We start from the raw sequence: 20,708 nt of genomic DNA, 5'->3' as shown, positions 1-20,708 counted from the left end.
CCTTTCCTCCCTCGGTTTCATCTGAAGCTCGCAGCCCTTACTCCCATCCCTTTGTAACTGACATTCAGGCCCACATTTAAACACCGTCTTCAGCTTTCTTTTGCATGTTTTTTGTGGTTCCCCATACATTGGATGCCCCCCCTGGCTTTACCTGCACAGAGAATATTCAACCTTCGGAACCCCACAGACAGGGAGAGGGTTGCGTGCCGAGTGTGAGGTTGGAACATTGGAGAAAGGTGCGGGGCTTCACCTTAGTAGGTGGGGCGGCTACAAAGCTCTGCTAGTTCCCACAGCTGCCACTGACATCCTGGCTCCGAGAAACCTACAAAACCTACAAACGAATAGCTTTGTTCCTTTAGGCGCTATTTGAGTCTTTCCTGTGGAGTCTAACGTGAAGGAGATAAGGGCAGTTACTACCCTACGGAGAACACATTCCACTCCGATGGAGGAGGCAGACTTTTTTTTTTTTTTTTAACTTATTTTTTGGCTGCACTTGGGGCGTGCGGGGTCTTAGTTCCCCGACCAGGGATGGAACCCGCGCCCCCTGCAGTGGAAGCGTGTAGTCTTAACTGCTGGACCGGCAGGGAAGTCCCAGACTTTTTTTTTTTTTTTTTGGCTCTGTTGGGTCTTCGTCGCGGTGTGCCGGCTTCTCATTGCGGTGGTTTCTCCAGTTGCGGAGCACGGGCGCTAGGCGCGCGGGCCTCGGTAGTTGTGGCTCGCGGGCTCTAGAGCGCAGGCTCAGTAGTTGTGGCGCACGGGCTTAGTTGCTCCGCGGCATGTGGGATCTTCCCGGACCAGGGCTCGAACCCATGTTCCCTGCATTGACGGGCGGATTCTTAACCACTGCGCCACCAGGGAAGACCCCAGACTTTTTTTTTTAAATCTACATTAAAAAAAAATTTCAGCTCACATTTATTGAGCACTTATGTGTACCTGGCCCTGGGAATGTGGCTCTGCCTCATTGAAGAAACACATCTAGTGGGAAAAAGGCAAGACACGTAAGAACGTGTGTTAAGTCATCAGCACTTTTAATCAACTGCAACAATGGCTGTGAAGGAGAAGTATAAGGTACAGTAATAGGGTGCTACAGGTGACCTTAAGAAAGTGAGTGAAGTCACCTGGGACGAAGGTTGTTGGAGGGAAGAGGATCAGGCATCTCCAGAAAGGCCCTGAGGCCTTCAGATTCAAGGTGGGGTGGAGAGGCTGGCAGGGAGGGCCCAGATCAAGCAAGGCAGGGTTTAGAAGGTTCTTAAGGGAGGTTATCCCGTCAAATTGCATTTTGAAAGGATGACTGTGGCTGCTGTGTGGAGGAATGGCTTAGATGTGGAGAGTACCTGGATGGACCTGGGCGTGCCCCTGGGAAACTGGGATCACTCTTGGAGGGGGGAGGGGGAAGACAGCAAAAGAAAAGCACGGGAGGGCGAGAAGGAACCTTGGCCTGAACTCGAACAGGCGGGGATGGACGGAGGCGGGGGACTCGTTTAAGAGCTCTGAGGAGGCAGGATAGGTTTACAAGTGGGAAGAGAGGATAAGGCATGACGGACAGACTTGGGCTTGGAAGTCTGGGCTACTTGGAGGGTGCCCCGCTGAAATACCTGCATGGTATCCAGCACTCTATTGCGAGGTGGACAGGCACAGAGCTGACGAAGCCCTTACATCCATCACTTCAGTTAATCCTCGTAATAACCCTCTAACAAACACTGTGCTGTCAGCCAAACTTTCTGCCATGATGGAAATATTCTATATCTGGGCTGCCCAGAATGCCAGCCACCAGCCCCATGTGGCAATTGGGCCTTTGAAATATAAATAGTGCAACTGAGGAGCTGAACCTCTAATTGAATTTAAGGTTAATTAATTCAGTTTTAAAAACTGATGCTTGATTCTGTTACTGGAAAACTTTCAAGTGTGTTTGAAATGACTTGGATATGGCGTTCTACTTTTTTTTTAAATTAATATATTATCTTCAAAGGAAATTTGAAAATACATAGAAATACCATTTAAACAGCTCCTGATAACATTTTGACTCTACTTTTTCCAAAGGGAAATTTTATGAAATCTAAATGGAGGTCAAGTATTTCCCAATGAAATTTTAACATCTAAATTAAGATAAGTTGTAAATGTGAAATATATGCCAGGTTTCAAAGATTTAGTAAGAAAAATGATGTAAAATGTCTCATTATCAACCTTTTATGTCAATTACCTGTTGAAATGATAAGCTTGGATGTAATTGGGTTAAATGAAGTATGTTATTGAGATTATCAGCAGTTTTTTTTTACTTTATACATTTTTTTACTGTTAAAAATTTTAACACAATAAGTTTAATGTTAATTAACATCCCTACCTTCTCTGTGAACAATATAAATATATCAAAACATTTTATCTCAGTCATACTCTTACATGTTATTATTCTAGTTCCTTTTTTTAAAAATTTTTATTGAAGTATAGTTGATTTACAATGTTGTGTCAGTTTCAGATGTACAGCAAAGTGAATCAGTTATACATATACATATACTCACTTTTTTTGTTTTTGATTCTTTTCCCATGTAGGCCATTAAAGAGTATTGAGTAGAGTTCCCTGTGCTATATAACAGGTTCTTATTAGTTATCTATTTTATATATAGTAGTGTGTATATGTCAATCCCAATCTCCCAATTTATCCCTCCCTCTTTATACATTTTTAATTGAGATATAACTCAAAAACCCATTATTCACCCTTTTAAGGTGTACAGTTTGGATTTTAGTATACTCACAAAGTCGTGTAACCATAATTCTAATCCCAGGAAATTTTCATCACCCCCAAAAGAAACCCAGATCCGAGAGTGGTCACTTCCCCCACCCCCCCTACCCCGCAACCCCTGGCAACTGCTAATCTACTTCCTGTCTATGGATTTGCCTATTCTGCACATTTCCTACAAATAGAATCATACAATATGTTGTTATTTGTAACTGGCTTCTTTCACAGTACATAATGTTTCCAAGGTTCATCCACTTTGTAGCATGCGTCAGTGCTTCATTCCTTCTTATGGCTGAATAATAGGCCAATAGATATAGACCACGTTTTGTTGGTCCATTCAAGAGATGACATTTGGGCTGCTTCCATTTTGAGGCTGTTGTATGTACAAGCTTTTTCTAAAATAAATTTATTTATTTATTTATTTATTTATTTTACTTTTTGGCTGCGTTGGGCCTTCGTTGCTGCACGCCGGGCTCTCTCTAGTTGTGGCGAGCGGGAGCTACTCTTCGTTGTGGTGCGTGGGCTTCTCATTGCAGTGGCTTCTCTTGTTACACAGCATCGGCTCTAGGCGCACAGGCTTCAGTAGTTGTGGCTTGTGGGCTCTAGAACACAGGCTCAGTAGTTGTGGTGCACGGGCTTAGTTGCTTCATGGCCTCTGGGATCTTCCCAGACCAGGGCTTGAACCCGTGTCCCCTGCATTGGCAGGTGGATTCTTAACCACTGTGCCACCAGAGAAGTCCCCAGTGCTTTGATTTTAGCTTTATATTTTTCATTAAAAATACCATTTTCCAAAGTCATGTGTCAGCTCCTGTTTTCCCCCACTCCCTTCAAATGAGGTTATGTCGAACACTTGCAATATAGATTCACTTGTTACTGTCTGCATTCTGTCCTAGGATCCCCCAATATCCCTCTTGATTTTTTAAAACATTTGTGTACAATAAAGTTCGCTCCTTTTTTTTTTAATGTTTATTTTATTTATTTATTTTTGGCTGCATTGGGTCTTTGTTGCTGCACGCGGGCTTTCTCTAGTTGCAGCAAGCGGGGGCTACTCTTCGTTGCAGTGCGCGGGCTTCTCTTGTTGTGGAGCACAGGCTCTAGGCGTGTGGGCTTCAGTAGTTGTAGCACATGGGCTCAGTAGTTGTGGCTCGCGGGCTTAGCTGCTCCACGACATGTGGGATCTTCCCGGACCAGGGCTCGAACCCGTGTCCCCTGCATTGGCAGGCACATTCTTAACCACTGCGCCACCAGGGAAGCCCCAATAAAGTTCACTCTTGGTGAGGTTCTCTCAGTTTTACAGATGCATAGGGTCATGTATCCCCCTCCCCCACTATCAAAATGAACACCTTAAAAATTCCTCTGCATCCCCCCAGCCCCATAGTTGACTCCTCCTTCTCCCTGCCCCTGCCCAACACTGACCTGCTGCCCCACGCTTTGTAAGATACACACACTGGACAACTACAAGCATGGCTCCGCTCCTGGGGTTGTCAGGACATGCAAATGAATGCATGGGAAGCACTCAGGACGGAGCCTGGCACTCAGGAGCCTGGCACGTGAGTGCCCATCACATCAGAGCTGTTATAACTATCAGACTGGGCTTTGTCCACTGTGGGGTGAGGGTGGGGATGCTGGACACCAGCAAAGCCCAACAGGCTGCCAAGGGTGTGAGTCAGCACCGCCGGTGGGGCACGTAAAAATGCCCAGCCCCAGTCTCACCCTAAACCTACTTGAAAGAGTCTTCCTGGTACAGGATGTTTTTTTGGCCGCACTGCGAGGCATGAAGGACCTTACGTCCCCGACCAGGGATTGAACCCACGCCCCCTGCGGTAGAAGTGGAGAGTCTTAACCACTGGACTGTCAGGGAAGTCCCAGGCAGGATGTTTAACAGGACTTTCCTGGGATGGTGATGCTGAAGGTCCTGGGACATGCGCTGAGAAACTGCTTTGGGGTGACTTGTATAATGTGGATCAGAAAGTGCTAGAGAAGTTCTGGTGACCCTGGGGGGGAAAGGGGACAGAAGAGGTGTTCCATGGCTGGGAACCCATTGTACCAGATGAAACAACCAAGAAAAATGGTACAAGGTGGAAGTCTCAGATAAGGGCCGCCTGGACTCCCTACCACCGACCCGCTCCTGAGCCCTGGGGTCTCAGCCTTCTCATCTCAGAGGTTCCCTGTAGCTCTGCTTGAATGCTATATAGTTTTGATGTGTACTTCCTCCAAATGTTATTATTACAGTATTATATGCACATGATTCAAAAAAAATTCAAACAGTACAGCAGGAATCGACACACTTTCCATCAAGGGCCAGATAGTAAGTACTTTTGGCTTTGCGGGCCATATGACCTCTGGTCTTTATTGCAGCTTCTAATCCTGCCTTTGTAGGGTGAAAGCAGCCATAGACAATACATACATGAATGAATGCTGTGTTCCAATAAAACTTATTTTTTTTAATATGGAAAATTTAAAAAAAAATTATTGGCATATAGTTGATCTACAATGTTGTGTTAGTTTCAGGTGACAGCAAAGTGAATCAGTTACACATATACATATATCCACTCTTTTTTAGATTCTTTTCCCATGTAGGTCATTACAGAGTATTGAGTAGAGTTCCCTGTGCTGTACAGTAGGTCCTTACTAGTTATCTATTTTATATACAGTAGTGTGTATATGTCAATCCCAATCTCCCAATTTATCCCTCCCCTACCTTACCCCCTGCAATAAAAGTTATTTTTACAAACAAGTGCTTCCATATTTGGTCCACGGGCCATAGTTTACTAATTCCTGTGGAAAAGTAAAGTAAAAAGTAGACACGGAATCCCCCCCCCGCCACTTCCTCCAAGGAAACCACTGTTAATTTTCTTGTGCACAGTATTGTGGCTAAAAGCACAAAAGTCAAGTTGTTACGTGAAGGCGAAATAAAACAAGCCAGGTAACATCATAAGTTCAAGTGAAACCGAAAAAGCCCAAACCACTTTCCACCCTCTTCGAAGCCTTGAATGTAATAGAGATACAAACATATTCGTTTTTGAATTGATAAAGCAAATCAGAGTCGATAAGTAACAATAGAAATGATCTAACATAAATGGCTCCGATGTTTAGGGTAATGACCAACTTAGTAGGTGTTCCAGAAATGTTTGTGGCATCGTTTGATTAAAAAAAAAAAAAAAAAAAACACGACTCCGGAATGACAGTCATTCTCCTAGAGAATCAGGGCAGTTCAATTTAAATTTGGCCCAGTTAATTAAATGCAACATTTGAAGCAGGGCTATAGCAATCATGTAGATTTATTAATTGAAGATTTGTTTTCTCTGCCCTCTTCTTTTGAATTTCTACTCTTAGAGCATCTAAGAATTTAATTCTGTCTTAGTTGTATTTTACCACTGCCCTCTTGCACTCATTTTCTTGGGAAGTTACTTCAAGTCAATAGCAGAATTAACCTCTGAATAATAATAAATAAAAAACAAGTACAAAGTGGTTAAATTAGGACTCGGGTAAAAGGTCATTTTTTCTCTAGGCCTTGATTTTTCTTATTGTGAGAAAAAATATCTCAATAACACCAAATCCTGAAACACATTGTTCTTCGCCACTTAAAGATACTATTGTTGATGTTTAAAGAAATTCAAAAGGCTCTCTCAAAATGTAGAAACTTGAAGTATAGATAAGAATTCCCAGGGGCTTCCCTGGTGGCATATGGTTAAGAATCCGCCTGCCAATGCAGGGGACACGATTGGAGCCCTGGTCTGGGACGATCTCACATGCCGCAGAGCAGCTAAGCCCGTGCGCCACAACTACTGAGCCTGTGCTCTAGAGCCCACGAGCCACAACTACTGAGCCCATGTGCCACAACTACTGAAGCACACGTGCCTAGAGCCGTGCTCTGCAACAAGAGAAGCCACCGCAATGAGGAGCCCTGCACTGCAACAAAGAGTAGCCCCCTCTGCAACTAGAGAAAGCACGTGCACAGCAACAAAGACCCAACGCAGCCAAAAATAAATAAATAAATAAATAAATAAATAATGTATTTAAAAAAAAGAATTCCCTTTCTGCTTTACTTTGGTAGACATGCCGGGGAGGAGCAGAGATTATTTGTGAATAAAAACTATTTTCTAGGGCTTCCCTGGTGGCGCAGTGGTTGAGAACCTGCCTGCCAATGCAGGGGACACGGGTTCGAGCCCTGGTCTGGGAGGATCCCACATGCCACGGAGCAACTAGGCCCGTGAGCCACAGCTACTGAGCCTGCGCGTCTGGAGCCTGTGCTCTGCAACAAGAGAGGCTGCGACAGTGAGAGGCCTGCGCACCGCGATGAAGAGTGGCCCCCGCTTGCCGCAACTAGAGAAAGCCCTCGCACAGAAATGAAGACACAACACAACCAAAAATAAATAAATAAAATTTAAAAAACAAAAAACAAAAAAAAACTACTTTCTAAAGAAATATGGTAGTTATTAATATAGGATATGTTTCTGTATTAAGTCTTTGGAGGTTCTGGACTATTTAAAGAAAAAAAAGAGAACACTCACCAGGGTGTCTGGCACATAGTAAATGCTTAATAAACGTTGTCCCTTTTTTGTGTGTAATTTTCTTTAAGACGAAAGGGACCTTGGTGTTCTCAAGCTGGTTTCTTGCCCTCAGAACCTGAGACTCTTTCCCTATCAACCTTGATATCAAATGCCATTATTTTAATTAATTTAAATTCCCTGAGTTCCCATCTGGCAGATGAAATCCAGTTGCTGCTTGCAACAGTTACCGCACTCCTAACAGTGGCGCAAGAAATCTGCCTATTGCCAGCATGTGTATTCGTTGATTCAATCAAAAATATTTCCTGAGCAAGGGCTATGGAAGGAAAGAACTACCTCCTGACCGGCCGTAGAGCCCTGTAGCTTAGCTGTGCTCTGTGTCTAAGTGTCCTAAGAGATGGGAGAGAGGGGTTCTGAGAAAGGGCATTTCCAGCTGGAAGGATGAGCCAGCCTCATCAGCCAGGGGACCCAGATTACTGCCTCAAAGCAAGATTTCTTTTTTTCTGCCTCCATCCAGACCTTGAGTGTGGGGGCCAGGAAAGGCGTTTGGCCGATATTTGTTGAAAGAATGAATGAATGACTAAGTGTGAGGTTAAATGAATTTTACTTTTAACACATAGATATTCTCCACCCTCATTTTCAAATGTCTTTGAAAATAATTTCCCAAGTCAGCAGTTTATTTTTAGGCTTATTAGTAGAAAAGTAAGTTGAGTCATTGAACAACCCAGTGCCAGTTCTGGAGGCATTTTTGTTTGTCACAGTTGCTATAGGAATCCGGTGGGTAGACCAGGGATGCAGCTAAACACCCTACAGTGCACAGGACGGCCCTAAATGGCAGTGGTGCTGAACCCGTCCAAAGCCAGGAGCTCCCTGTCCTTGGGAGGCAGCTCTTAGGCTTGACTTCTGAGACAGGCAGAGCTAGGTGTGAATCCCATTTTCACCATCTCCTCGCCATGCCTCAGTTTCCCCATCTGTAAAATGAGAACAGTAATACCTTCTAACAGAATGTAAAGCATGGCATAGTGGTTAGAGGCATATGCTATGGGATGAGAGGATACCCTGGCTCAAACCTTTACCTTGTTATTCTTTTCAGTATAGTAAAGTACATAAAATAAAATTTACCATTGATGACATGTCATCCATTCACCATGTTATGCAATCATCACCACTATTTCTGGAACATTTTCATTACCCCACTCCCCAAAACCCCATATCCATTAAGTACTCACTCTTTCCACCCCCATAACCAGCCCCTGGCAACCACTAATCTGTTTTCTGTCTCTGGGTTTGACCATTCTGCATATTTCATATAAATGGAATCATACAACATGTGGCCTTTTGTGGCTGGCTTCTTTAACTCAGTGTAATGTTTTCAAGGTTTATTCGTTTCGTAGCAGGTATCAGTGCTTCCTTTTTAGTGGCTGTGTAATATTCCATTGTAGGCTATACCGCCTTTGGTTAACCTATTCATCTGTCCATGGACATCTGGGTTGTTTCCACCTTTTAGCTATTGTGCTTTGTGCTGTTATGAACATTTGTGTACAAGCTTTTGAGAACCTGTTTTCCATTCTGTTGGGTGCATAGCTGGGTCACTCGTCTGCTAAGTCTATGCTTAACCTATATTAAGAAACCCTTCCCTTGTTTTTATTACCTCTGAGACTTTGTGCACCTGCCCTCTCTGCGGCTTGGTATCCTCCCCTGTAAAGAGGGGTGCATGACAGTTTTAGATCACAGGGCATTTGAGAGGATTAAACAAATGAGTTGCTGTATGCCCTTGGCCCCGTGCCTGCCACAGGGAAGCGCTCAGTAAACACGAGCAATTACTACTGCTCTTACCTGGTTGTGGGGATTCAGATACTCAACAGAAAGCATGTTACCTGGCTCTTTGAGGAGTGCTTATTATTTGGTTTACAATTCGTGCTAAGAAAATTCTGTCAAGAATGTGCATTATGTGACAAACTTCTAGCCTTATATTAGCCAAATACAGAGTTCATTGCCCTTTAAATTTATGTATTTATTTATTTTTGGCTGCGTTGGGTCTTCATTGCTGCACGCGGGCTTTCTCTAGTTGCGGCGAGCAGGGGCTACTCTTTGTTGTGGTGCGCGGGCTTCTCACTGCGGTGGCTTCTCTTGTTGCAGAGCACGGGCTCTAGGTGCGCGGGTTTCAGTAGTTGTGGCACGCAGGCTCAGTAGTTGTGGCACACGGGCTCTAGAGCGCAGGCTCAGTAGTTGTGGCACACGGGCTTAGTTGCTCCGCGGCATGTGGGATCTTCCCGGACCAGAGCTCGAACCCGTGTCCCCTGCCTTGGCAGGCCGATTCTTAACCACTGCGCCACCAGGGAAGCCCCTGAGCTGTTTTTTAAAAAAGTAAACAAGACCCCAGGATCTACAGCACACCTGGCTAACCATGAGCAGTCATTCTAGAAAAGACCTTACTTTAAGGGCATTAAGGTTTTGCCGGCTCACAGCCCAGAAGGATGTGGGCCACTTGACCTAATCAGCCACCCCTGTGGTCATCTTTGCCATTTGTTTAACCTCAGGCAGCCCCGTCCCTGTCCCTGGCACACACTGGGTGCTCAGCCTAGGAATCGTTTTGAGTGAAAGGATGGTGGGTCCGGAATGCGGGAGGCCTGGGGTCTCATCTCATTCTCTCTCTTACAAGAACCATCTCACAATTTCTGGATGGGAAAGTAGTTCCTTAACAGCCACTTTAGGTAGAAACTGCCCTCCCCATTTCCCTGATAAGAACGTTGAGTTCAAAGGGGTTAAGTCAATTTCCCAAGTTCGAGTTTGCAGGACCCCTCTATGGAGCCTGGACCATCTGGTTTGCATCCTAAAGCCCCTTACCCTCCCAAACTGCTTACAGCAGCATGACCTTGGCCAAATGCCTTATCTCTAAGCCCACATCCTCACTAACCTTGTGGTTGAGGGGTTAGGTTGTCTTTCCAGGTATGGATTACAACTTAGTTATACTGCAAAAAAAGTGCCTCTGATTCCCATTTCCATTAAATTATTTTAGACCCTGACCAAAACATAGCTCCCAGGTAGATAAATGTTTTGGGTCTCAAGAAGAAAAACCAACTGGCTGTTTATGCCGAGTCATGGCACGGGCCCTGGGAGCAGCAAAATATGTTTTGCTCAGAGAGTAATGATAGGGTGGCGCCCCTCCCTACTTGGCTCTACCTAATGACAAGGCAGATGGTCCAGCGGTTCCTGTCTCCCCAGTTTTCTGTCTCCTCTGGTCACTGGTTTTGGAACCAGGGTAGGGGTTGTAAAATTTCTAAAAATTAGCAGTGATCAGAAATAGTGCCCTAGGGGCTTCCCTGGTGGCGCAGTGGTTGAGAGTCCACCTGCCAATGCAGGGGACACGGGTTCGATCCCTGGTGCGGGAGTATCCCACATGCCGCGGAGCAACTAGGCCCGTGCACCATAACTACTGAGCCTGTGCTCTAGGGCCTGCGAGCCACAGCTACTGAAGCCCACGCGCCTAGAGCCCATGCTCCGCAACAAGAGAAGCCACCACAATGAGAAGCCTGCGCAAAGCAACAAAGACCCAATGCAGCCAAAAATAAACAAATAAATAAATAAATTTATATTAAAAAAGAAATAGTGCCCTAAATCCTCTTGCCCTTTGGAGTTCTCTAACAGATCCTTTGAGGCATCTTGGCATTAAACCTCCCAGGAAGTAGGCATTACGCAGCTGATACACTTCTGCGGAGTTCTTCCCCAAGTACCCCTTCTGTGTGCAAATGGTTTTTTTTTTTTTTTTTAATTAATTAATTAATTAATTAATTTTGGCAGCATTGGGTCTTCGTTGCTGCACACGGGCTTTCTTTAGTTGCGTCGAGCGGGGGCTACTCTTCGTTGTGGTGCGCGGGCTTCTCATTGCGGCGGCTTCTCTTGTTGCAGAGCATGGGCTCTAGGCGCACAGGCTTCAGTAGTTGCGGCACGTGGGCTCTAGAGCGCAGGCTCTGTAGTTGTTGCGCGCGGGCTTAGTTGCTCCGCGGCATGTGGGATCTTCCCGGACCAGGGCTCGAACCCATGTCCCCTGCATTGGCAGGCGGATTCTTAACCACAGCGCCACCAGGGAAGCCTGCAAATGGGTTTTATAATTCCACCAGGGGAAGAAGAAAACAGACTAGCACAACCCCCTGGAATAATTGAGTCTGGGCCTTCTTGGTAGGCCTCAAAGTGCGCTGGTCTTGCCTTTTTTTTCTGGCCACCCGGCTTGAGGGATCCTAGTTCCCCCACCGGGGATTGAACCCCGGGCCCTCGGCAGTGAAAGTGCGGAGTCACAACCACTGGACCACCAGGAGATTCCCGGTCTTGCTTTTCTAGTAGCCATGGTGGCCTAGGAATAACTTCTCCACCTGTCATCCACTCCTCCATGAAAGATGCGCAAGGCAGGAAAAGAGAAAGTAAGTGCTGTTATTGAATCCCTATGAAAATCCATCTGAGAAGCCTTTAAAGCATGCAGGCACTCTTTTCTACCTTTGTATCCCAGACAGCCCCTAGCTCCTAGCAAGCAGTTAGCATCAGCTGAGGTGAAAGCATTCATTCAACCTTTATTGAGCATCGGCTATGTGCCAGGCACTGTGCTAGGTGCTGAGGACAGAACTGTGAGAAAGACAGTTTCTCTCATCAAGATGCTTGTAGGACGGGACACATTAGTTATGCGTGTTCATTTTTTATTGCTGTGCAATAAGTTATCACAAACTTAGAGGTGGAAAAGAGTACCCATGTATGATCTCATAGTTTTGTAGATCAGAAGACCAGGCCAGCTCCAAAGGGCTCTCCTCTTGGGCTTCACCAGGCCAAAGCCAAGGGGTGGGCTCTCTGACAGCTCCGGGGAAGGGCCACCTCATTCAGACTGGCAGAATTTAGTTTTGAGGCCCCCGTTTTCAGGCTGGTGGCTGGGGATGCCCCCTTAGCCTGCAGGGGCTACTCTCAGATCCTTCCACGTGGCCCCCTACATCTCAATAACAGAGAACCTCCTCTCATCTGTCACATCTCTGCCTTCCTCTTCTGCCACCAGAGAAAACTCTGCTATTAAAAGACCAATATGATTAGGTTGGGCCAAACCAGATGGTCTCTCTACTTAAACTCGACTGATTAGCAACCTTAATTTCATCAGTGTAATAGAACGCAATTGTAGGAGTAGCATCTAGGTTGAAGGTCCCTTGTAGAACTCTGCATATGCTATGTAAACAGTTATTCAAAAATTATTCAAAATGTGGTCCAGTGGTTAGGACTCGGGACTTTCACTGCCGAGGGCCGAGGTCTGATCCCTAGTCCGGGAATTGAGATCCCACAAGCTGCACAGAGAGAGAGAGAGAGAGAGAGAGAGAGAGAGAGAGAGAGAGAGAGAGAGAGAGAGAGAGAGAGAGAGAGAGAGAGAGAGAAAGAAAATGCTGGTAAGTACTATGAAAAAGTAAACCAGGTCCCAGGGGCCTATACTTGAGACAGTCTGCTTTGTTGGTCCCTCTTTGTATCAGCCTCTGTCTATGGCCCAAATCTGCTCTAGCCCCACCTCCCTAGGTGGCCTCCAGGCTCTCATACCATCTCCACACATCTTTACCTCTAGGCCAGACTCCTGTTGAACTAACTCCTTGCCACCGCCGTATGGATAATGTCTAACAGGCCTCTCAAATGTAATACAGTTCAAAAGAAGCAAAAATACAAATAAAAACAACAAACCCCCCAAACTCCCCAAAATGAAGCCAAAAGAAACTTACTCTTAACTTTACTTCCAAACCTGTGCCTCCCCCAGACTTCTCCCCCATGTTAGTAACTGGCACCATCATTCACCCAGTTGCTCAAGCCAGAAATCTGAGAGCGATGCTCGATTCTTCTCTCTTCCCTCCCACTCAGTTCCAGGCTCTCAGCAATTTGACCTGCCTACATACTAACCCGTTTCCTCCATCTCCACCCCCAACCCCACCCCCAGTCCATCTCCAACTCTCATCTAGACTATGAACAGCTTCCACTCTGGTCTTCCTCACTCATTCTCATCTTTTAAAAAGAATTAGTTGGGGACTTCCCTGGTGGCGCAGTGGTTAAGAATCCACCTGCCAACGCAGGGGACACGGGTTCGAGCCCTGGTCCGGGAAAATCCCACATGCTGCGGAGCAACTAAGCCTGTGCACCACAACTACTGAGCCTGCGCTCTAGGGCCTGCACGCCACAACTGCTGAGCCCGCGTGCCACAAGTACTGAAGCCCGCGCACCTAGAGCCCGTGCTCTGCAACAAGAGAAGCCACTGCAATGAGAACCCTGCGCACCGCAATGAAGAGTAGCCCCCGCTCGCCTCAACTAGAGAAAGCCCGCGCTCAACAATGAAGACCCAATGCAGCCAAAAATAAATAAATTAATAATTTATAAAAAAGCAAAACAAATTAATTGTATTGAGATCTGACACATACCACATAATTTACCCATTTAAAGTGCACAGTTCAATAGTTTTTAGTATATTCGCAGAGTTGTGCAACCATCACCAGAATCAGATTTAGGATATTTTCATCACCCCCAAAAGAAATCCTGTACTTGCTAGCAGTCACTCCCAAACCCTTAACTGTCCAGTCCTTAATCTATCTCACATCTCTATAGGTTGATTTTCCTGCTCTGGACATTTCATGTAATTGGAATCATACACTACAAGATCTTTTCTGTCTGGCTTCTTTCACTCAGCACGGTGTTTTCAAGCCTCATCCATTCTTCATTGCCAAACAGTATTTTATTGTATTGGGTGTACAACATTTAATTTATCCATCGTGCGAGGTATTCTTTTTACTCTTATTCTTTTTAATTCCCTGGTTGGTTTTGAACCCAGTGATGAAGATAAGGTTGGCCAGTGTGGAACCCGATAGACACCTTTATCACTCCCTGCCACCCCTTCCTCTGCCAGAGCAGTCCTTTCTGCCCTCCCCCAAGTCTCTAGAGAGCTGGAGAGAAGGATTCCTTTGCATCTGAGAACTGTTCATTAGCATTTGTGAGAATCTGTGTGAATAACAACACCTCTTCAGAATCTGGGGGTGACCCAGGGGCTGGGATTGATTCCTGGTGAAGTAGCTCCTTCCCTCTTGTCTGCTCACTGCTTTGGTCCAGCAAGAAATTCACTGGTGGGAAACATTTAAGTGTATGAAATGCTGGGGGGGGGGGCAGAAGGGAGCGGAATCTAGTCACATTTGAATCATACATTCATTCAACAAATATGTATTGATTACTTGCTATGTCCCAGGCATTTGGGATACCACAGTCCACAAAACATTCTTTTCTGGGCGGGGAGACGGACAGCGAATAAAGTGGAGAAAACTGGAGAAAAATGCAGGGACAGGAGATAGGGAGATAGAAAGTGGGACAGGAATCACAATTTCTTGGTCATTTGGGGGCAAAATTATATTCTCCCTTGAGACGGTCACTTAGAGGTGCACATATGTAGAGATGTGTATCCTTTTCTTCCATTCTCTTTTTTATCCGCATTGCCTTGGTTCTCATCAAAAAGTTGAGACCCCAATCACCGGTCTCTCAAGGATCGGGAATGAGGGAGGCCCTGGGTGAAGGATCTTACCCAGACTGGGCTGATATGAAGGGGATAAATTAATGCCAAAGGAAGAGCTATTTGGGTTGGTTTTGAGGGACCAAAACCTGGTTTCTGGTTTGGGCTATAGTGAGAAAAGAAGTTCTCGTACGCGAGGTACTGGGTGAATAAAGTACAGATCTATTAAAGGGGGTAAATAACAGTGCCAGCAAGTGCTGATCCGCGGTGGCCGCTCGCTCCGATCCGGGCCCTCTTCTCCGGAGTCCACGGGCGATATCAGCTACCGGCTCGAGATCACCCGTCTGCGGGCAGGGTTTCTGCCCCTACCCACGACGGCCTCAGGGGCTTTCTGGGTGACCAAATGCCCGGGATGGGGCATTTGCCGGGCCACTCGCCCCCTAGGGCTGGGGCACCCAGTCGCCCACATCGGAGCGCCCCCGGGCCCGGCCGCGAGGCTCCGGGCGGGCACCCGGCGAGAGGCCGAGGCGGGCCGGGCGAGGGGCACTGGGGGCGCGGCGCTGCGGGCCGCAGGCGGGCGGGCGGGCGGACCCAGGAGGCGGCGGCGGCGGCGGGCGGGGCGCTCCCTGCTCCGCCTCCCCGCTCCGCCCTCCCGCTCCCGCTCCGCCCTCCGGCTCGGCGCCTGCCCGCCCGCTCCCTGCGCCGCCCGCCCGCTCTCCTCGCTAGCTCGCTCGCTCTCGGGCCCCCCATGCGGATGTGACATTTCACGCCGCCGCCATTTTGAGAGCGAGCCGAGCCGAGCCGCCGGGCGCCGCGTCCGCTGCCGGAGCCCCGACGACGACGCCGAGGAGGCGGAGGCCGTAGCGCCTGGAGCGCGGCCGGCCCGTCGCCCGCCCGCGCCGCCACCGCTCCCGTCAGCCCCAGGCCCCGCAGGCCCGCCGCGGCCGGCCAGGCCTCCCGCCCGCCGCGCCCGGCCCGAGGCGGGGCTGACTCCGCGGCCCCCGCCCGGCCGCCCTCCGCCCCCGGCCGGCCCGCGGCCCCGCAGCCCCGGCCCCGGCGGCGGGAGGCGGGCCCCGCGGCGGCGGCGGCGGCGGCGGCGGCCGCAGCGAGCGACGAGGCCGCCCGGCCCGGCCCGCCGGCCGCCCGCCCGCCTCGGCGCCGAGATTGGGCGAATCGCGAGCAAGTACGTGCGCGTCTCCCTGCCGCCGCCGCCCGCCGCGGGCCGCCCCGGGGCCGCCGCCGCCGACGACGCGCGGGAGGAGGAGGAGGAGGCCGCCCCGCCGCCGCCGCCGCCGCCGCCGCCCCGGCTCGCCGCCGCCGCCCGCCCGCCGGGCCCGCAGCCCCGGCCCCCGGCCGCAGGCGAGGCCCAGGCCGCGGCCGACATGAACCACCAGCAGCAGCAGCAGCAGCAGCAGAAAGCGGGCGAGCAGCAGCTGAGCGAGCCCGAGGACATGGAGATGGAAGGTGAGGCCCGGGGGCGGCCGCGGCGGGGCCGGGGGGCGCCTTCCATTGTGGCCGGGGGGAGCCGCGGGAGCCACGCGAGGGGCTCGCCATCTTTAACCAGGCCCCGGGAGGCCCCGGGCGGCCGCGGGCCTCGGCCTGGCCGGCCCGATCCGGCCGGCCCGGGCCGGGCGAGGCTGCACAGTCATGCCGGGCCCGCGGGCGGGGGGCGGCCGGTGGCCCCTCGCCCGGCGCATTGTCCGGCCCGCGGGACCCGGGCGGCCTCGCCGGCACAAAGCGCCCGGAGCCTGGAGTTGTAAATTAGAGCGCTCCGGCCGCGGAGGGACGCGGGCGTTTGCGGACTGCTGGCGGCCGCTGCGCGCCCGGTTGGGGAGCCGGGCTCCGGGGACCGTCTCCCCGTTGGGGCGTCGCGGGGGCCTGGCTCTAGCCGGTAAAGTCGGGGAACCGGAGACCTCCTTGGGCTCGGGGCTCGCCCGCACCTGCTCCCGCACGCTCCCCGGCAGAGCCCATTGGGGCTTCGAAGCGGACCCCCAGATCGCTCCATAACAGCACTTGCTGGCGTCGGGCTTCATTTGGAAACACCTGCAAGGGGCGCAGATGTTCTCAGCCTTTGGACGGGCCCAGAGTTCGGAGTCAGGCGCTCTTCGTTTCTGAGTTAGCTGTATTTCGGGAAGTTTGGCTGTGTACGGTGCAGTCAGCCTCCGGCCAGGTGTGTGTTTGAAACTACGTGAAAGCCGCCGCCGCCCTCACCCCACCCCCACGACATCCTATCTCTAAATCCACCCTGATTCCAGAGATAACTTAATTTTCTGCCCATGTGCCAGCAGTTTTCCAGGGTAAAACTGCTTTGAGATACAAGGGCATGGTAATAGAGGTTTGCTGCAGAGGCGCTGGACGCGGAAGGGTCTTGGGCTTACGTACCTCAAGCGGACTTGGTGGTTGGAAGGCATCTTTTATTTCTCGTGGCCCCAAGTACTGAAAAGGGCAAAGTCTAAGGAGTCTTAAAAGAGAGTCCTTACCTATTTCGAGGGGGACGGACAGGCAGGAGTCAAAAGAGTGCCCCTGAATGAACGGGGCATTGAATGTTCTGTTCTTGTTTTGCTTTTAGCCAGAGATCTTGGGGTGTGGAAGTGAATGGGGGTGCTAAGGAAGCTCAGGTGAAGCAGCATTTGTCCTGTGGGGTGGCTGCACATGTGGGGTGCTGCCCCCTGGTTGGTGGGAACTCTTACCATGACTGGTACTCCCCTGTGAGTAACGTACTGCCAACAGTTGGATGTGCTCTGAAGAAAATGGCCTGCAAGATGGCAAAAGGTGAAGTGGTGGAGATGCCTGCGGAAAGCACTTCCCGCTGGTACTTAAGTGGCCAGTAATGGGGGACAGGAGAACCCAGTCCATGCCAAGGACCAGGCCCCACTTGGCCCCAGAAAGGCAATAACTTGGTAGAGTTTTTGTCACGTGTCATTAAACAATTAGCTGAAGGAATACATTGCGGAGAGAATTATGTATATTCCTTTTAATGCCTTGTAAAAAGGGATTGCTTTTCAGTTTCCTTTTCAAGTTATCCCCCAATCAAGACAAAAATCCACTAGTGCTAGCATATCTGTGTCCCATTTATGTTGTCTCAGCACTTTTTAAGCGTTTTGAACACAGGTGAGAGCTGATCAGCGTGGACCCCACTGCATAGTGTATTTCTGGTACAGAACTGGGTCTCTGGGGAAATAGTCATGTCCACAAATTTCAAGGGCTTTTCTATAAGACTAGAGAGTGTTGAGTGGAGGAAGAGTTTTCAGAAGTCATGCATGCTTTCAAGACTACGTTTTTTTTCTCAAGGAGTTTTGTTCTCATATCCAAGTTTTCATTGGAAAAGTCTCCCGTAAAATCATTAATCTGCAAATTTACTGGTGTCTCAAACTGGATGGCAAAGGTTGTAGTTTATTATTGCTGATTCCGTAAACTTCAGTCTTCTTTTGAGTGGGCCTCCGATTCATTATCCAGAGGGTACCTTGTCTTTGTAGGGGTTCTGGTCGTCAGCACCCTGTGAACAGCCGCAGGTGTGCAGTTTAAAAAGCTGCCTATGTCTTAGGCAGTCTCTTTCAGCCTTTTAGCCTTCCCACTCCTAAAATGTGGCGTTAGGTTTATACCTTGTAGTTTAGGACCAGAAAGTGTGAAAATCCTTCCTATTAAAAAGCGAGAAGGGTGGGATTTAGTGACCATCAGCTCTGCTTGGCTTCGTCTGCCAGGCTCCGTGAGAGACTCGCACCTGCTTGGTTTTTTGCCTTGGTTCCTGTAGACTCACTCAGCAGCTGGAAGCTGTCAGGGCTCCCTCTGATGAGCTCGAGGAAGGGAAGCTTTGTGGATGAGGAGCATTTGCTCGCCCCTCCTGGGCAGGGCAGTTTCGAAGGAGCCGGGGAGACTGGTTTGGTTGGCGGTTTTTTCCTACCAGCAGGTCCGGTGTTAGTTTGCGCTCCTGCTCTGCTTTATAGGGGTCACATTTGCTTTTGACTGATCCCTGCGCAGCCCTTGCACATCTGCTGGAGAATAACAGTGCTCAGGATTAGTTATTTTAAAAATGTCTTGTTTTGAGCCGTTAGGAAAGTTATGAAGGGTGAAGGGCAGAGAGGGAAAAGATGGGGGGGGCGTGGGGTATGGTGGCAGTTCAGTGGGGTTGAGACCACATGTTTCCTTCCTGTGAGGCCCCTACAGGTTTTCAGGTTGGGAGGCAAATAGCACCATGGAGGTGGTGGCCTTTGTCGGCCTGGCCAGGAATGAATGTGCTCCACAGTTTATTCACTCTCTAACTCAGAGGCAGTGCAGGCCGAGGGGCTGCAGGAGGGACCTGCGGTGGCCTCTGCCCTCTCGGGTGCTTGAGAGGTGATAATCTGGTCTGTTACGCCCCCTCCGAATCACCAGGAAGTTTTCCCAAGGCCTGGCTTCTGCATAGGCGGGCTGGCACAAATGTCAGTACCTTGATGTTTGTGCCCTGGTGTGGCTCTGCTGCCCGTGTGAGCAGTCTATGTTTCAGAGTGTAATCTTTGACACTCATGGGCACAGACAGTTTTGGTTGACTTTTGTACAACACTCAGACCACTGCTGTCAGGACACCAAGCTGGGAGCAAATCAGTGAGTCGTTTGCAGTTTCTGAAAAGAATTGATCACTGACTTCTGTGGTTTTTGTTTGGGGGGCAGCAGTGGTGGATTTCTTTTTCTTTCCAACTTGTGTGGGTAGATGGAGTTTCAAGTTACTTTTCTGCTAAAGCAGGTTTGGGAGTGGAAAGTGAGTTCTCTTGTACACGTGTACCCAAATAAACTACACTTGGGCATTTTATTATATCTAAAACATGTTTGCTTTTCAAATCGCGCCGTAACAAGACAAAAATTAAATAATATGAGAATATTGATTTTCCTCTTACATTAGCTTTGGTTGGTAAAAGAACTCTACAAAGTGAGCATCAACTTGGAGAACCCAGAAAAGATAGAGACACATAGAAGAAATTAAGCCAAACCTAGAAACATCTGACTGATGTGAGCCTGTCAGGTTTTGATGGGACTGGAAGTTACTTTCCAAAGGCATCCACCCTCCTGATTCTTCCAGGCTGCTGATTTTGATTATCTGTAAACAAAAGATTGTTAACAGCACGTATTGCAAAAAAGTGTATACCTTCATCTTGTTTTTTTTGGGGTGGGGTGGGGGTATCAGTTTTGTGGAAGGGAGGAAAGAAGCCACTGAGTTAACTCATGGTGGGGCAGTGTGGTGAGAGAGTACAGGCTTAGCGCCAGGCCTGAGTCTGAACATGGACTTAGCCGTTTAATTGTTGTGTGACCTCATGCACGTTGCTTAAGCTCTCAGTGCCTCAGTTTCTGCATCCTTGAAAAGGTCTGTCGTATCCTGCAAGGTTGTTGTGAGGGTGGAAGCACAAAGCATGTGTGAAGTGCAGGGCACAGAGATAGGAACATCAGTGTTCACTCATGGTGTTGTGATGGTAAAAGGGTTGCACCTGAGGCAGGGATGGGCACAGGTTAATCAAGCATGGCGCACACAGGTGGGGCAAGTTGACTTTCGTGGTTCTATGGTAATTATATCCTGACATGGATTAGGAAGAAAACTGACCAGCCTCAGTCTAAGCAGCATTGTTTATGAAATCCTAGGCTTGATGTGCCTATATAGATATATAAGGTTAACGGTGTAATATTTTAAGAAAAATGTAGTGGATGATAGAGGAGTGGCTAGTGGATTTGGTGCGTTGTGACACTGCTGCCGAAGCCTGGTCCGCTCAGCGGCCTTCGTGATGAGAGTATTCTTGCTCTTGCACTAGGCTTAGAGCATCTAGTAATGGATTTGATGAGGTTGCCAATCAGGTTGGAGCAGGGAAGCCAGGTCACACGAACCTCCAGACTTAGGGAGTCGGCCCTGAATTGTTGTCTCTAAATCCCACATCCTGTTACCAAAAGCCCTTTTGGTTTTCCATCCACCACCCTAAACGAGGCGGCCCCTGTGGCCTCATGCTGG

At 49.0% G+C, this 20,708-nt stretch overlaps 2 protein-coding genes and 1 long non-coding RNA gene across 3 annotated transcripts in view; 2 read left to right on the top strand and 1 right to left on the bottom strand.

Annotated features, from left to right (window-relative positions):
* LOC309646325 overlaps positions 1–12,687 on the bottom strand; it is a 39,742-nt gene extending 27,055 nt beyond the window's left edge. Inside the window, exon 1 of the long non-coding RNA XR_014255291.1 lies at positions 5,367–12,687. This is a non-coding gene — a long non-coding RNA (uncharacterized lncRNA). The remainder of the gene's footprint in view (positions 1–5,366) is intronic.
* Positions 1–20,708, top strand: part of CARHSP1 (calcium regulated heat stable protein 1) — a 268,272-nt gene that overhangs the window by 163,515 nt on the left and 84,049 nt on the right. The window lies entirely within an intron of this gene.
* Positions 15,848–20,708, top strand: part of USP7 (ubiquitin specific peptidase 7) — a 55,721-nt gene continuing 50,860 nt past the window's right edge. The window contains exon 1 of the mRNA XM_082432489.1: positions 15,848–16,204. Coding sequence (XP_082288615.1) covers positions 16,123–16,204 — 82 coding nt within the window. The 5' untranslated portion in view covers positions 15,848–16,122. The remainder of the gene's footprint in view (positions 16,205–20,708) is intronic.

Source organism: Balaenoptera physalus, assembly GCF_965194825.1.
Source record: "Balaenoptera physalus genome assembly, chromosome: 16".
Taxonomy (NCBI): domain Eukaryota; kingdom Metazoa; phylum Chordata; class Mammalia; order Artiodactyla; family Balaenopteridae; genus Balaenoptera; species Balaenoptera physalus.
The sequence above is the reverse complement of the archived record's forward strand: the minus strand, read 5'-3'. Positions and strand labels throughout refer to the sequence as shown.